At 42.6% G+C, this 16,606-nt stretch overlaps 1 protein-coding gene across 1 annotated transcript in view; it reads right to left on the bottom strand.

The window, feature by feature from the left end:
- Nucleotides 1-15,396, bottom strand: part of MRC1 (mannose receptor C-type 1) — a 98,421-nt gene extending 83,025 nt beyond the window's left edge. Inside the window, exons 1-2 of the mRNA XM_042945032.1 lie at nucleotides 15,005-15,396; nucleotides 837-1,238 (exon numbers count right to left, since the gene is read on the bottom strand). Coding sequence (XP_042800966.1) covers nucleotides 837-1,238; nucleotides 15,005-15,065 — 463 coding nt within the window. The 5' untranslated portion in view covers nucleotides 15,066-15,396. The remainder of the gene's footprint in view (nucleotides 1-836; nucleotides 1,239-15,004) is intronic.
- Nucleotides 15,397-16,606: the final 1,210 nt, after the last annotated feature.

Below are 16,606 nucleotides of genomic sequence, written 5' to 3'. Positions count from 1 at the left end.
TGGTTCAGTTAAGCGTCTGACTTCAGCTCAGGTCATGATCTCACAGTTCCTGAGTTTGAGCCCCACATCGAGCTCTGTGTTGACAGCTCAGAGCCTGGAGTCTGCTTCAGATTCCGTGTCTCCCTCTCTCTCTGTCCCTCGCCCCCCACCTCTCTCTCTTAAAAATAAATAAACATTTTAAAATTTCAAAAAGGAAGAAGGAAAATGGAAAGTTGACATGTTACAGCCTCACAAAGACTGAACTCTGGTGCTCTGATTAGCTATGATAACCAGGTTCAAGCAATCTTTGCAGCCCCAGTAACATAGTAATTTTGGAAACAGGTAATCTCTTATCCCAAAAGGCAGGCTCTTCCTCTGACCTTGAGGTTGTTGTAGATAACACTCCCAAATAATCAAGTGTCCAAACCTGGAATGTGTTGATAACATCATCTGACTCAAGAAAGCTTTGTAAAAGGCTTCGAGTTCTGCTTTATCTTTGTTTTGTTGTTTCTGTGCACAGCCACCAGAGGAATGAAATTTGGCCAAGATCAGAGAAAACGAAATACTCTGATTTTATTTAACCTTCAAGAGCTTAAGGAACCAACCTCACATAAAAGCCTTTTCTCAAAAAAAAACAGTCTTTCCATTAATTATAAATTGCTAAAGCATCATTCAGGACTTTTTACCATGTATTCACTGTCATGTTTTCATAGAAGATAGTTCAAAATGCAAACATCATCAGTTACTAATTCTACGACAGATTAAATAAGAATATGCCTATTTTCTCCAATTAGGTTCCAACTAAGAAGATGAGAAAAATGTGACAGAAGGAAGGCAAGACGGTCCATGCTTCCTACCTTCATAACCCCTGGCGCATAAATCATCTGTGGTTCCATAGATTTTCCACCTGCTCCATAAGCCGGAGCCCTTGTAAAGCATAACATTCTTTTCTTGTTTATTGCCATAGTTAAAAAATAAATCTTCTCCCTTGATCCCCAAAAGCGTGTCATTTTTGCACTCCCATTTCTGAAATTCGCTCTTCGGATCACAGGCATACAGAGTGACAGCAACCCAATCCGTCTTTGATGGTACCCCCAGACATAATTTAAACGCCACACTCATAATCCGCGAGTCAGACACCCATCGGAACTTCTGTGCTTCCTTGTCTTGATTACAAACGGCTGTTTGGACCGCGCTGGGACTTAATGCTTCCACGCAGCGCTTGTGATCTTCATTATATATTAAAAATTGCCTCGTGTCTGTTTAAAAAAAAAAAAAGAAAGAAAGAAAAGATGTTTAAGGGGATACATGTGACAAAGAATAGTTTAGGTCAAAATTCCTAATGTCTCCTCCGTAAAACTGATCCTGGGAGAAGGGGTGATATGAATTCTGCCTGAGACAACTCAGCTCCCTTGAAGGGGGTAGGGGGTCCATGAAGCTAGAGAGAGAGAGAGAGAGAGAGAGAGAGAGAGAGAGAGAGAGAGAGAGAGAGAGACAGGGGGAAGGGCCAGTCGCATGGCCCCCAGCAATCAGCTGGAAATCCTCAAGACCTGCGAGTTCACTCCTATAGCTTTAGGAAAAGGCCTGCCTTAAATGCACACAAAGGGTAGTGGAGTAAACATAAAAATTAGATAACCGAGAAAGAAATAATATCCATCTGGGAAAAGAAAAGTTAGATATGAATATAATAAGCTATAAAATTAGGTGCATGTGTTCCCTGGAATAGAATTTTGAAGTCTGATTCACCGCTACTCTCTTTGAGATAGAGGAAACTCTATTCGAATTCTAACATTAGGGAGGTTTTTGAAAATAACTGATTTTATTTTAGGAAATGTTTGCCTTTATATCCAGCAAATTTTTGAACGAAGTGCTTTCTGGATAGCCCTACTAGAGAAGACTTTTGTTTTGTTTTGTTTTGTTTTGTTTTCCCTTACAACAATAGGTAACTTAGAGATCTAGCATCTAGAGGTAAGTTAGTATCTATTATATAGTTTTAACTTTCATTTTATTGGCATACTCAAGATAGCCTTTGCATAACAAAAAGATGCAAAAATGTACCTGCAAGTGTAACAATGTGTCAAGTTTGCAGTAAAGGTTAAATAAATGCAAGTTCTTATACCATTTGAGGGAATATTTATGAGAATAACTACATATAACGGTGTTGTTTTAGTCAAGTAATTTGGGGCTGATGATTTAAATTAGTGTGTGGAGATGGCTTATACTTATAGTACAGAGCTGCTAGCTGGCAAAAGTGAACTTCCTCTTGCCAAAAGGAAGAAGAAGGAGGAGAAGGAGGAGGAGGAGGAGGAGGAGGAGGAGGAGGAGGAGGAGGAGGAGAAAGAGAAGGAGGAGAAAGAGAAGGAGGAGAAGGAGGAGAAGGAGGAGGAGGAGAAGGAGAAGGAGAAGAAGAAGAAGAAGGAGGAGGAGGAGGAGGAGGAGGAGGAGGAGAAGGAGGAGGAGGAGGAGAAAGAGGAGGAGAAAAAAAGGATCTGGTAAGCATATTTTTTCCCCTTACATCAAAACTGAATTCATGTAAAGGGTTTTCTTTTTTGTTTGTCTTTTTAAGAATAGACTAATGAAAAGAACTGACTTTTCATTTTATGACCTAAATATCAAACACTACTTCTGGAGTGTTACTAAATTCCTCCTACTTAACTGGTCTTTCAAAATGAGCCCGTAGTATTGCAGATGTTTGAGGGTCTGACTAAATTAGCTCATTATTTTTAATCAAACCATCAGTGAAATACAGCAAAGGAATAAAAGTGCCACTAGCAGAGTCCTTTCACAGTTTACAAAACATTTTCACAAGCCATATTCTATTTACTGTCCTCAACACCCCTGTGGGGTTAGCACCACTTACATTCTGAGGTCAGTTCTTGGACCATCAATTTAGGGCTTACAATGGACGTTTGCCTTGAAAGATTATTTTCCCCTGCCTCGCTCCCATCTCCGTTCTCGTCCCACACTCGCGAGAGACCTCCTGCCTCTAATCCGTCTGGGCTCCTAATTTGGTGCCACTTTGAACTTTAGCCGGGTTCCTCAGCTGGGTTTCTCGTTTCTGCTGGTTTGATTTCTTGGAATTGGGACTCAATAGAGTCTCAATTCAGAACACCTGCTCCTTTTGGCTTCTCCGGAGTTGACATCTGTCAACGGAACATGTGATGCCCAAGCCGCAGCTCCTCCCAAGTAGCTGAACTCCTTCCCAGACTTGATCTCATCTTATTACTGCCTATGTCCTCATGTGACAAGATGAGGAATTTTCTGCGTTGGCAATAAAATGAAAATACTCATGATATGGTGTTTTGTTCATGATAAAACACAGGAGATAGGAAAACAAAAAGTTTAGAAGTCAATTACTATGATAATTTGCCACACACAAATGTAAATCTAGGCTCCTCTAATAGAATATGATAATGAAGTCTGGGGGCGCCCGGGTGGCCCAGTCAGGTGAGCGTCCAACTTTGGCTCAGGTCATGATCTCGCGGTTGATGAGTTCGAGCCCTGCACCAGGCTCTGTGCTGATGGCTCACAGCCTGGAGCCTGTCTCAGATTCTGTGTCTCCCTCTTTCTCTGCCCCTCCCCTGCTTGCACTCTGTCTCTCTCTTTCTCTCTCTCTCTTTCTCTCAAAAATAAATAAACATTAAAAATTTTTCAATAAAAAAATTAAACGGTAATGAAGTCTACAAATTTTGTCATATAGATCTTTGAACTCATCTCTACAGCCCTTTACCTTTAATTTGTGTTTTCCATCCCAACTGTTGTTTTCCTATCTTCACATACTTTCCACTTTTCAGATAGTTTTGCTGAGTAACATCTATCTCATCAACAATAATATCTTCCATCTCATACTTTGGCATCACTGCATGGCCAGCATTTATGAACCACTCAGATTCAGTCACGCAACCAGCTCATAGCCAGCTGTTTAAGGTAAGGTGCTTGAATGTCTTTGGGCACAGTTAGTGTTCTTCCTTCAGAGGTTTTTATACTTATTTGACTTGTAATTTATGTAACTAATTTTAATCTGTGGCTCCATCTTAATTTTTCTCTGCATATGATGGCACTTAATGACCAAATATCCAATCTTCTGTTTTTCATTAATGGCACCATCATCCATTCATATCCATAAGCCAAAAACCTAGGACTCATCATGGATTCTCAGCTTTCCTTCACTTTCTAGAACAAAAGCAGAATCTATTGGCTCTACCCAAAAATACACCGTGATAGGTAATTTTATGTATCAGCTTGGCTAGGTCACAGTACCTAGAAATTTGGTCAAACCCCAGTCTGGATGTTGCTTGGAAGGTTTGTTTGTTTGATTGATAAGATTAACATTTGAATCGGTAGACTTTGGGTAAAGCAGATTACCCTCCAGACTGTGGGTGGGCCTCATCCAGTCAGCTGAAAAGCTTTAGAGATAACAGACTGAGGTCCCTGAAAAAGAAAAAATTCTCCAGACTGCCTTTGGATTTGACCTGCAATGTCAACTCTTTCTTGAGTTTCCCGTCTGCCATGCTACCCTTGTAGATTTTGGACTTGTCAGCCTTCACAACTGCATGAGCTAATTCCTTAAATATTTCTCAAAAGATAGGTAGAAGATGATGATGATAGATAGATAGATAGATGATAGATAGATAGATAGATAGATAGACAGACAGATAGTAGATAGATAGATAGTAGATGATAGGTAGGTAGGTAGATAGATATATGATAGGTAGATAGATAGATAGATAGATAGATACATAGAGAGAGAGAGAGAGAGAGAGAGAGAGAGAGAGAGAGATACACACACATCCTATTGGTTCTGTTTCTCCAGAGAACCCTAATACATACACTCTAATCCATTCTTTTCTGTCTGTCTCCATGGCCACTGCCTTAGACCATGCCACCATAGTCTTAACTCTGGTCGTCCTCTCTTTGAAATGCAATTATCAAAGAAGATAACACCTGCACCCAGAACCATGATAAAAGCAGAACTCCGTGTTGACCAGTTGGTGAGAAGAATAACGTATGACTGTGAAATCATGAAGTGATAATTTTAAGTTTCCTTATATTGCCTAGCAATATAAGGAGTTTCCTGGGTGAGATGGGCCTAATTTGCCACCTGACTCTGAATTTCAAATCCTACCTAATGTAATGGGTTGTTCCCACTTAACGGTATAATAGAGTCAGATTTCTGTCTGTCTTTGCAGTCTCTCTAGCAGATTGCCCATGATGTGCATTGCATTCTGGTTGAATGCTCATTCAGTAATCAGATTGTTTCCTTTTTCTTCTACCTTTGTGGAGAGGTTTTCTAGGTTGAGAGGAGATTTTGTTTTTAACGGTATTTTCCCAACAGTGTCAACCCTTCGAGAGTGCATGGCTGCACAGAGGAGAAAAATATCCAGCCTCCACATCGTAGCTCACTAGGAGAGGCATGGTCCAGCCGGCCATCCCTGCTCTCACCCACCACCTTCCAGCCACAGACCTTTCTGTTCCTCAAACGCTTCGCTTCCACTTTGGAAACTTCGTATTTTGAGTTCCCTATTCTTGGGATGCTCGTGAAGGTCCCAGGTCAAGTGTCAACTCCTTAGTGAGTAGACTATCCTAATTGTGCTCTTTTATTTTCTACATAATATTCATAACCATCTTAAAATATGTTCTTTTTTAAAAATCCCTTCAGTTATCAGGGTGCCTCGGTGGCTCAGTCGGTTAAGCATCTAGCTCTTGTTTTGGGCTCAAGTCATGATCTCACAGTTCACGAGTTCAAGCCCCACATCAGCAGGCTCTGTGCTGAAGCCTGCTTGGGCTTCTCTCTCTCCTCCCCTCTCTCTGCCCTGCCCACACATGCTCTCTTTCTCAAAATAAATAAATAAACTTTAAAAAATCCATTTAATTATATTTTGTCTGTGTCCTTCTACTGAAATGCAAATTCTACAAGTAGAAAGAGCTAGCCTTTCTGGCTCAGTACTCTATCCTCTCTTTTTGGAGCATACTAGCCTCTCAACAAATATTAGTTGAATGCATGAAAGAATATTAATTAAGTCTGAAGCATTTTGACTAGTAACCCAGATACATTATTTTATTTAGTAATTGACTGAGGATGATGAGTATATTTAATGTTACTTTTCCCCCTGAACATTTATTTTTACTGAGGAGCAATTTATAAACTTTTATAAAAGGTGTATTTGGAGGGGTGTCTGGGTAGCTCAGTTGGTTAAGTGTCTGACTTTGGCTCAGGTCATGATTTCACAGTTCGTGGGTTTGAGCCCCGCGTCAGGCTCTGTGCTGACAGCTCAGAGTCTGGAGCCTGCTTCGGATTCGGTGTCTCCCTCTCTCTCTGCCCCTCCCCTGCTCTCTCTCTCTCTTTCAAAAATAAATAAGCATTAAAAAAATATTTTTAAGGAGTACTTGCAAATGAAAAGCTTCTATTTCGATTCAAGTGTATCTATTCTGATTTCCTTTATTTATCTTTGACAGTAAGGAGCAGTGTAAGTTTGATATTGTCATTGTTAAACAATATAAGGAAATGTAAAATTATCACTTTATGATTTCACAGTCATACATTATTCCTCTCCCCAACTATCAACACGGAGTTCTGCTTTTATCATGGTTCTATGCACAGTGTCTCTGATTTAAAAGGTCACATTTCTTCCGCTGAAAGTGATTCAAGGCCTTGACCAAAAGGCATTTTGTGCCATTCTTGCCACTATCAACACCACCAATGTTTTATATGTACAAACATTCTTTTTTTTTTTTTTTTTTTTTGTCTAGAGTAATCCTGATATCGTAAGCACTGCAAAGCTAACACATGAAGACAGCTGAATCAATGGATTCATTTCTTTGCCATCTCAATTATGGGATCGAATGAGTATTTTTCTTTCTTTTTGCTTTTTATTTTTTTAATGTTTATTCATTTTTGAGAGAGAGAGAGAGAGAGAGAGGGAGAGAAACGAGCCAGGAAGGGGCAGACAGAGAGACACGGAATCCGAAGCAGGCTCCAGGCTCTGAGCTGTCAGCCCAGAGCCTGACGCAGGGCTCAAATCCACGGACTGCGAGATCATGACCTGAGCCGAAGTTGGATGCTCAACCGACTGAGCCACCCAGGCGCCCCTCTTTTTGCTTTTTAAATACTTACACATCAGAAATTTCTTTGCAGAATTGAAGAGACCCTCCTTCCATCTTAACTCGATCTGCCTAATCTCATATTAATTCTTCAACACATATGTGCCAGGCACTGTGCTGGTGACATTGTAAAGGACAAACCAGAGACAAGTTCCCTGCCACTAAACTCACACCGCCTGATGTTAATTCAAAGCCAGAAACCTCAAAGGTCAAAATACACTTGGGAAAGAAGCAGTAAGTTTCAATTCAATATCTCAAGTCAACATAACCGAAGGGGAGATATCCAGTAACATGAGTATGAGTATTCTTTCAAACATATTTTAACAGTTTTAAAATTTTCCATAACATTGAGCAAATAAATTAGATTTCTGAATTTACAAGCAAAGAAAGTTAGGTTATTAAATGGGACTATCTAGAGATATGACTATTATATGCTATGTTTCCTTAGACATTTGCAGACTTTCCCCAGTATCAAGAAATAAGACGCTGACACGCAAACATGAAACGCAATCTTTCGCAAGATAGAGAAGCTGGCAAAGAAGAAAATAAGTGGAATCCACTTATTTCTTCTTGCCTTTTGCCATTTCGGTGCATGGCAGCCCCACTCCCCAACGTCAGCACAACATCTGTGAGCCTGGGGGACGTTTTCTGGTCATCACAGCCCCCCGCCCCACTGTGCCTACACACTGCAAAGACAAAGGTCAGAGAACTAAGGCCCCCCAAGAGGAGCCCTTCACCAGTGACTGATAGCAATCAATGAATAAACGCCCCAAATCCCCGGCATGGTGGGCGGGATGATGCTAAGGCACATACTCTACACTGTCCCCCAGAGTGCCCCAGCAGGGCTGAACCCCAGTTGTCCACAGTGGTCACTGGCTCCTTCCCTTCTGGTCTCAGCTCCCCACTCCTCTGCTGGTGTTTCCTGGGACTGTCTCCCAAGTAACCTAGTTCACTCAAATCACCGTCAGAGACAGTGTCTTGAGCAACCCAAAGAAATCTGTTCATAAGCCTCAGTAAATGAATGTAAAACCTACATATGCGTCCTCCCAGAACTGAAGTTAGGCGAAAAGCAAATATTTATCATGCACGTAGTATATGCAAAAAAACACTATGCCAAGTGCTGGGGGCAGGGAGAAGACTAAGGATTACAGTGTTAGGTTTAGGAAGATTGAACAAAAGAATAAAGGAGGGATGCCTGGGTGGATCTGTCTGTCAGAAGTCTGACTCTTGATCTCGGCTCAGGTCATGGTCCCCCCGTGTTGGGCTGTGGTGACAGCACGGGGCCTCCTTGGGATTTTCTCTCTCCCTCGCTCTCTGCCCCTCCCCCTCTCATGTGCATGCATGTGTGCACTCTCTCTCGCTAAATAAATGAATAAACATTAAAAATTTGTTTAATTTTTATTAATGTTTATTTTTGAGAGGGAGACAGAGACAGAGACAGAGCACAAGTCAGGGAGAGGCAGAGAGAGAGGGAACACAGAATCTGAAGCAGGCTCCAGGCTCCGAGCTGTCAGCACAGAGCCCGACGCGGGGCTCGAACTCAGGAACCACGAGATCATGACCTGAGCCAAAGTCAGACGCTCAACCGACTGAGCCACCCAGGCGCCCCCAAAGTTTGTTTTAAATAAATAAATAATAAATAAAAAAAAGATAGAGGAAAAATTGAGAATTATTTTATTTTTCATTTTGCTCCTTCATTTATTCACCAAATATTCAGAGAACCCAATAATTTAAGTCACTGCGTTCGGCTATTTGGGGAGGTACAGCTATGAATCCAATATGGGTTATGACCTCGAGGAGAAAGGAGAGGTCAGGAGCTAGACATTCCTCCAACTTCCTGTCTCCTTTCCTAAAGATATGAATATCTCTACCCTTCCTGGGCTAGTTCATTCTTGTCTCAGCAGGTCTCCCTCGGTCTGCTGATCTCTCTACCCGTATCCTAGATTCTATCCCCTTCTGTCTCTCCACACGTTCTCCTTTCCTTTCTCTCCTGGATCTTCAACCCCAGAATGCCAGCCTCTCCCCCAATTCTCAGACAGACAAGCAAAATCTGTAGGTAAGGTGTTGACACTATGCCACTCTATCTTCTTCCCCTCGCAGCCGTGCTAATTAATCCTTAGGTATCGCGTCGCTCTGATCATGACACGATCAGAGCTCTGACGCTCACTGGCTGTGTGACTTTGGTCACGTTCCTAAGCCACTCTGTGCTTCCTTTTCCCCATCTGAAAAATGAGGGGAGAATAACAAGATCTGCTGGTTGTTGCGAGAATTCAGTGAGATCATCTAAGTGAAGCACCGAGAACAGTTCCTGACACAGAAATTGCTAGAAACGCGGCAACTGTTCTCATTGACTTGGGGGAAATCAGTCTTGAAGACAGCGTGAAGTGGTTCAGAACAGGAAGCGACTAGAGCAGATAGAGATGTTGCAGCAGCCCAGAGAAAGGGACAGAAGAACAGAAATGGTGGAGACTACAGAGTTTCCAAACTCAAGAGACACGTGATGTGGTGGAGGAAGGTATATTCTTTGGGGTCAGTAAACGTGTTATCAAATTCTGGCTCCACCATTCCCTCGTTGTGTTGCCTCAGTTAAATTAATCATTCCAGCCTCGATTTCCTCATCTGTAAAATAGGGATAATAATGTTCCCTGAGAGAGTTGCTATGAACTTCTAAATGAGATAATTGAGGTAAGACACGCAGCATGTCCTTTTGCATATAGTAAACGCTCCAGTGTTAATGCCCTCCTTCCCCTCCCCAGGTGAGAAGTCTAAACAATTGGTACAAACAGAAGGACTAAGCCCTTCTTTGACATACTGTTGTTTTGAGCACATGTACGTCTTTCCTGGTCGACACACTCCGGCTGGTAACTCCTGTCTACTTCTTAGCCTCAGAGTCAGAAGACACTGGCAGAGAGGCTCTGGTCCCTCCTGGCTAGCTGACTTCTGAGCCTGTTTTCTCCTGTAGTAAAAGCCGGCTACTACCCCTTACCCATCTTACCCCACGGGCTGTTGTAAGGATCTGATTAAAGACCTGAAAGTGATTAATTAATGTGATAAAGGATCTGAAAGTGCTCTTAGCTTGAATGACCTTAACTTGGTTTGTAACTGGGCAAATTTGTCTTAGAATGCATTATTTTTTCCATGTCAGTTTCAATTCTTTTTGAAAGGGCACTTGCTTTCTTACCTTCTTTACTCTCGTTTTTGATCAGTCTGATTTCCACTACACTCTTCTAGATCAAACTACCCACACGACTTTTCCATCCAACAATGCTTGATGGTGGCCAAGAGGCAAGAGGACACAACTGTTCTCATTTCCACATCAGTTTGACTCCCTCTTTGCTATGTAGAGACACATAGGAACTAGAAACTACTTTCCTTTCGTTCAACTCCTTTTGTGGCCTCTGTGACTTCCTAGTTCTCCCTTAGCTGCTTGGGATTCAGTCTCAGAGACCAGATGTGAGTGTCAAAGGATGCCTGTGATCTCTAGTTCCTTTTTTTTTTTTTTTTTTTTATGTTTATTTATTTCTGAGAGAGTGCAGGCAGTGGAGGGGCAGAGAGAGGCAGACAGAGGATCTAAAGCAGGCTCTGAGCTGACGGGCTGACAGCAGCGAGCCCGATGTGGGGCTTGAACTCATGAACCACGAGATCATGATCTGAGCCGAAGTCAGATGCTCAACTGACTGAGCCACCCAGGTGCCCCTGTAGTTCCTTTCTGAAGACAGGTGTCTTTGTCTTTAACTGAGGTTGAACACATTTGACTCTGTGAAGTTCACATCTAGCCAATGATGACTCTTCCTACCTAGAAATTTGGTTCAACACCCTCCTCAGGCGCTGAATTGTCATGTAACAAGGCAATTGCCATCTTACCTATATCTGCAATATCTTACACAGCCAGGTCTCCATCTCTCAATTTCAGAAAAATCAGAGGAAGTTTGGAACACTAACAGGAAAAATAGACAAATATAACAAGAACTGAAAAATGAAAGATGATAAGGACTTGGTTTTGCTCAATAACTTTAGAAAGTATGTCTTAAATCTGGCATCTAAAAGAAGTCACAAGTAAAGGAAGAAACAACGGGGCTAGAAATCAAGAAAAGTAGAAATATTATAAAGAAAATTTTATGAAAATTAAAATGACCAAGGGAACAGCAGTGGGGAATAGTTTCTTGAAGAAATCCTAGATTGGTATTAAACCAATCATTCATTCAGAAAAAAAAAAAAATTGCTTCTGTTTAATAGAAAGAATGTTCCATTAAGAGTCAGGAGTCTTAAGCACTAAACAGGTTGTGCCAGTAACTAGTTGTGAGACTCTGGAAAGATCACCTAACATGTCAGGACTTCAGTTTTCTTACCTATAAAACAAGGAGGTTGGACGCAGCACAAGACCACCAGAGGTCAAATTCACTGTAATTTTACACTCATTGGCTAGTGAGATCCTATTATTGGCATCTTTTCCAGCTCTGCCTCCAGGGCCATCACATCGGTAGTTTGAAATCAACCACGGCAGGAATGTTCCACCATGGCAATTGGTTAAGTGCCCCACATCAGTGCTTTTCTTCTGAGAACCAATTGTTAAGTTTACCAACACACCATTGCTTGTGAGTCAGACCATCCCATTTTGAGCTAAGCCTCTCTGCTGAGGTCCAACCATCGTGTCTGAGCATCTCTCACTGTGTCTGACTGTGACGACATCCCCACTGAGATCTAAACATTGGTGCCGAATGCGATTCCTCCTGCTGAATGGGTAGCAGGGCAAGAAGGGTAAGAACTTGCCCCCCCTCAAGCTTCGCCTCCTGGCCCCTCAAGGTATGGTGTGGATGTTCATGGTGCTGATGATGTGGGATGCTCTCAGGAAGGTGGGACAAAGGGTTCTGGGCTGAAAAAAAGAATACACGACAGACAGTAGGGAGACCTTTCCATGGATTTCCTTAATGGGTAGGGAGCCAGGGAAGAGGCTGCAGGGGGTGCAGGGAATTGATACAACCTTTGGTCTATTGCTAACGCAGCAGCAACTAACCTCTGTTCATGTGCTGCCTGAGCCAAAAAAAGGTAAAATCAGAATTATAGGTTCTCAAGTTGAAAAAAAAAAAAATTGGGGAAAGAGCTCCCTTACCCATGTTTTCGTTTGCTTTTTATTCTCTGAGTAATCACCTTCAGCACCTCCCTGCTTCCCCTGTATTTGTGCCTCTGAAGAGGAAGACATTCATCAGAGTAAGGCATCCTGCTGTCTCAAGGAGGGGAAAATTCCTAAGCAAGTTGAGAAACATTTCTTGCCCCAAAGCACTAAGAGTCAATATAAAGAAAATTAGTAGCCAGGCTGCCCAATATGGTAGCCCTTGGCCCCAAGGGTCTATCGTACAGTTGAATGAGGCCAGTCTGAACTGATGCAGGGCTGTAAGTATAAAATACTGTGTTTTGAAAATGTAACTTTTAAAAAATGAGTGTGAAACTATTCCAATGTTTTATTGTCATTCATGTTCACTGACAATATTTTGGATATATTGGGTTAAATTAAATACCTTCGTATCTTCGTAAAATCAAGGTCAACTGTTTCTCTTTTACTTTTTTTTTTTTTTGAGTGTGGCTCCATAATGTGGCCAATGATGTTTCTGTTGGACTGCCCTGGGTTAGAAATTCAGGTCACACACAGAACCCTCGAATTGTTCGTCCAGGTTCCAACTGAAGACCTTCAGAGACAGGGAACTTACTCCTAACCAGACTGTTCTATTTGAGACATGGCAACTCTTAAAAGCTTTTCACTGGCTTTAGTTTTAACCTTTGGGGCCCATGAAGAATATATTAACTCCCTTCCATGAGACAGATTTGCAACACGAATACTGTGATGATGTCTAAACCTCTAGACCCACCCCATGGTGTTCTTTTGCTTATGTTAAGCATCTCCTCTCCAGCCCCCCTTACACATTGAGAGATAAGCTTTGTAGCCAGGAATAAGGCCAAATATCTTCTTAAGCTCCAAGAATCTTTCTCAGCATTGGTTTCTTGGGAAATCTCTCGCTTAAATGCTTAATATACTGCTTTTATTGGCTAGTTAATGATTATTGTGGGAACCAGAAGTCCCTGTTTTAATAGCTAGCACTTGCCAAGCAATTCCTATGGGCCATCCTATGTTCTACACATTTTAGGGGTGCCTGGGTGTCTCAGTTGGTTGAGCATCCAACTTTTGATTTTGGCTCAGGTCATGATCCCAGGGTTGTGGGACTGAGCCCTGCATTGGCTCCATGCGTAGGGCTTGCTTGAGATTCTCTCTCTCTCTCTCTCTCTCTCTCTCTCTTCCCCCTGCTTCCCCCCACTTTCTCTCTCAAAAATAAATGAATAAATAAATAAATAAATAAATAAATAAACAAACAAACAAATTACATTTTGCGACTCACTGAATCCTTGCAAAAACAAGGGGTATATAGGGGCTCCTGGCTAGCTCAGTCAAAAAAGCATAGGACTCTTGATCTTGGGGTCATGGTTTTGAGCCCCACATTGGGTGTAAAGATTACTTAAACAAATAAATAAATTTAAAAACAACAAAAACAGGCACTTGGGTGGCTCAGTCATTCGAACGTCCAACTCTTGATTTCAGCCCAGGGCATGATCTCAGAGTCATGGGACTGATCCCTACATCAGGCTCCGTGCTGAGCATGAAGACCACTTAAGATTCTCTCCCTCTGTCTTTCTGTCTCTCCCTCTCCCTTTGCCCCTTTCCCCCACTTGTGTATGCATTCTCTCTAAAATAAAAAATTAATTAATATTAAAAAAATGTTTAATGAATTAAAAAAGAAAACAAAACACAGGGCCAAATAACATCATGCTCCCCATTTTATAAACAAGGAAATGAAAACACAGAATAATTAAGTAGTTTCCCGGCAGGGGCAGGGTGCCTTGGCTTGTGTTTTTATAATCACTGCAACCTAATTCTCGTCATGATTTCACATTTTCTGTGGTCAGCACTCTCCCCGGGCAGTCTCCTGGTGGTTGGGGTTTCTGTGTTATCTGTGTGGTCCCAGTTGTGCCCCCACAGTTACATGGAGAACACAAAGTGCCGTTGGCACAGAAGGGGCACAGATGGCGTGTGCTGATTTGGGAGAAAACGGGGGGATCAGGAACCAGAATTTCAAAGGTGAAGCCCTTTCCATCTCATTTCCAAAGGGAACTGAGAATGCAAATTCTAACTGGCACCCTCTTTCTGAAGTTTAAGCAGGTTGAGTCTAGAGAGACAGAAAAGAGAGACTTGATAATGTCTTTGAGGATTTGAAAAGCTGTGAATCTGTTCCTCCTAAGTAATCACCAGTCTCCAGGAAAAAAAAAAAGGGGGGGAGGAAGAAAACAAGTATAAATCAGTTTGAACAACTTAGAAAACTGATAAGGGTGAAATTTGTAGCTATAAAAACTATGGACGATTAAAAGGTTTGCTCACAGGCAAAAAGCAGCATTGTGAAAATCTCATGGAATCCCTCCTTGGAGGATGATCTACGATCCTGTCCTTAAACCCACCACAAGGAAAGACACCAGGACCCGCCCTCCTTGTGGCCCAAAACACGCACAAGATTATTTCTTGCAGGTTAGACAGAAATACTGTGAACTGAAAGCAAGAATGCACAAACCACAGAGGAAATCCCTCGGAGAACAGACCAGGGAAGGAACAATGGGAACTGGGGGATATCAGGAGGAGACAAGGGTTCTGCGGGACCAGGTGGCACATCTGGCCTGAGAAGCTTGAGCCTCTGGGCTCAAGGTCCCCAGCTTCCAGGCCCGGCAGCCAGGAGGAGGCGACCAGGTTCCCCCAGAGCTGGTGGCGCAGAGGACTTTTGCTTTCCTCCTCACTGCAAGCGTTGAAAGGACCCCACTAACCTTGACCCAAAGAGGAAGGTGTTCCTCCAGGCCCCAAGTCAGAAAGCCGTCACCTCGGTCAACTTACCCAACAGCTGCACAGTCACTGGAATGAGACAGACGAAAACCAGGAGCAGGGACAGCCTCATGGCCCAGAGTTTATCCTTTCCTTCCACTGATGGAGAGGAGGGGGTAAGCAGGAAGCCAGACAACGCAGGCACCCAATCACCCCTTCCCCTACTGTGTTCTCAGAGCTGCCCTGCTGAAAAGAAGTGTGGAGGAAGCTCTCACTTTTAAAGGGCTTCTGAAATTAGGGAAAACCTCCAATAAGGAGATATCCTGTCACATGAGGGTAGTTGGAAAAACAGGAATTCAAAGTTACAACTTTGCTTTGTAAGCTAACTTCTGAGAAGAGCAGACACAGAGGAAGGGAAGAAAGAGACACATGGGGGAGAGGGGTGAGGAAGGGGGGGTGGTGAAAGGGTGATGGTGAGAAACGCGGAGCCAGGCTGGGCGAGCTGGGAAGGGGAGAAGTGAAACAGCTCTGTGCCTCAGGGCCGGCTCAGATGGGGCTGGTGAAGAGCCAGCCGGAGGCCATTACCTGGGCCGGAGAGCCGGGGTTCCCTCTGAGAAGCAGCTGAACCAGCGGTGCCTCAGCAGCCAACCCCACCCTGAAGGGACAGAAATGACAGGCACTGAAAAGGACAGTTTGACGCTGGAGACATTTTCTTAAGGGCTGAAACAGATACCCCTCATTCTCTATATTCACTGCTTAGAGTCCCCTTTTTTCTTAGCTTCAAAAGACACAGTTCTCACAGAGCTTTGGTGCTTTGGCCAGAGGAAAAGTGAGAGGTTAAACCTAAGAGGGAATCTCAGCAGGGTTAGGGGGGGAAAGTTCTAGAAGGCTTGCTCTAGAAAAACAGAGAAAACAGTGACACAAGATTTGTGATAAAGCCTTGATGCCCTGTCTCAATCATGCTGGTTCTTCAACTTTGGAAGGGACCTCTTGGCACGAGAAACTCTGCTCATTTGGTCAAAAGAATGTATATTCATTACATGATGGGTGGAATTCTTTCTTGAAGAACAAAAATGTTCATTAGACACAATATTAATCCCTAAGCATCTATCTTTGTTACTTTTCATAAGTAAAACATGAATTAAGAATATCTTGATGCAGGGGCGCCTGGGTGGCTCAGTTGGTTAAGCTTCCGACTTCAGCTCAGGTCATGATCTCGCAGTTCGTGAGTTCGAGCCCCGTGTCGGGCTCTGTGCTGACAGCTCAGAGCCTGGGGCCTGTTTCAGATTCTGTGTCTCTCCCTCTCTCTCTGCCCCTCCCCTGCTCATGTTCTGTCTCTCAAAAATAAATAAATGTTAAAAAAATTAAAAATAAATAAAAAAGAATATCTTGATGCAGATATCAGTAATTAGAGAGCCAACCCACACCTGGAGTGTGTTAAAGATTAGCAATTCAAAAACGAAGGCTGCTGGAAACATTGCAATTTTTCTTTAATTTTAAACGAATAGTTTATCTTCAAGCGGAAAGCCCCAAGATTGATCATCTTTGTGATAAAGTTATAAACTGCTTCCTAATAAGAAATGTGATATAGTCCTGTTACTATTTTAAAAACATTCTAAATTTAAGATTATTCTAACAGAATGCAAAAGGTGCTAAGAATGTAGGACACAGGAC

This window comes from Panthera leo, chromosome B4 (assembly GCF_018350215.1).
Source record: "Panthera leo isolate Ple1 chromosome B4, P.leo_Ple1_pat1.1, whole genome shotgun sequence".
NCBI lineage: Eukaryota > Metazoa > Chordata > Mammalia > Carnivora > Felidae > Panthera > Panthera leo.
This window is presented reverse-complemented; position numbering and strand designations above follow the sequence as displayed.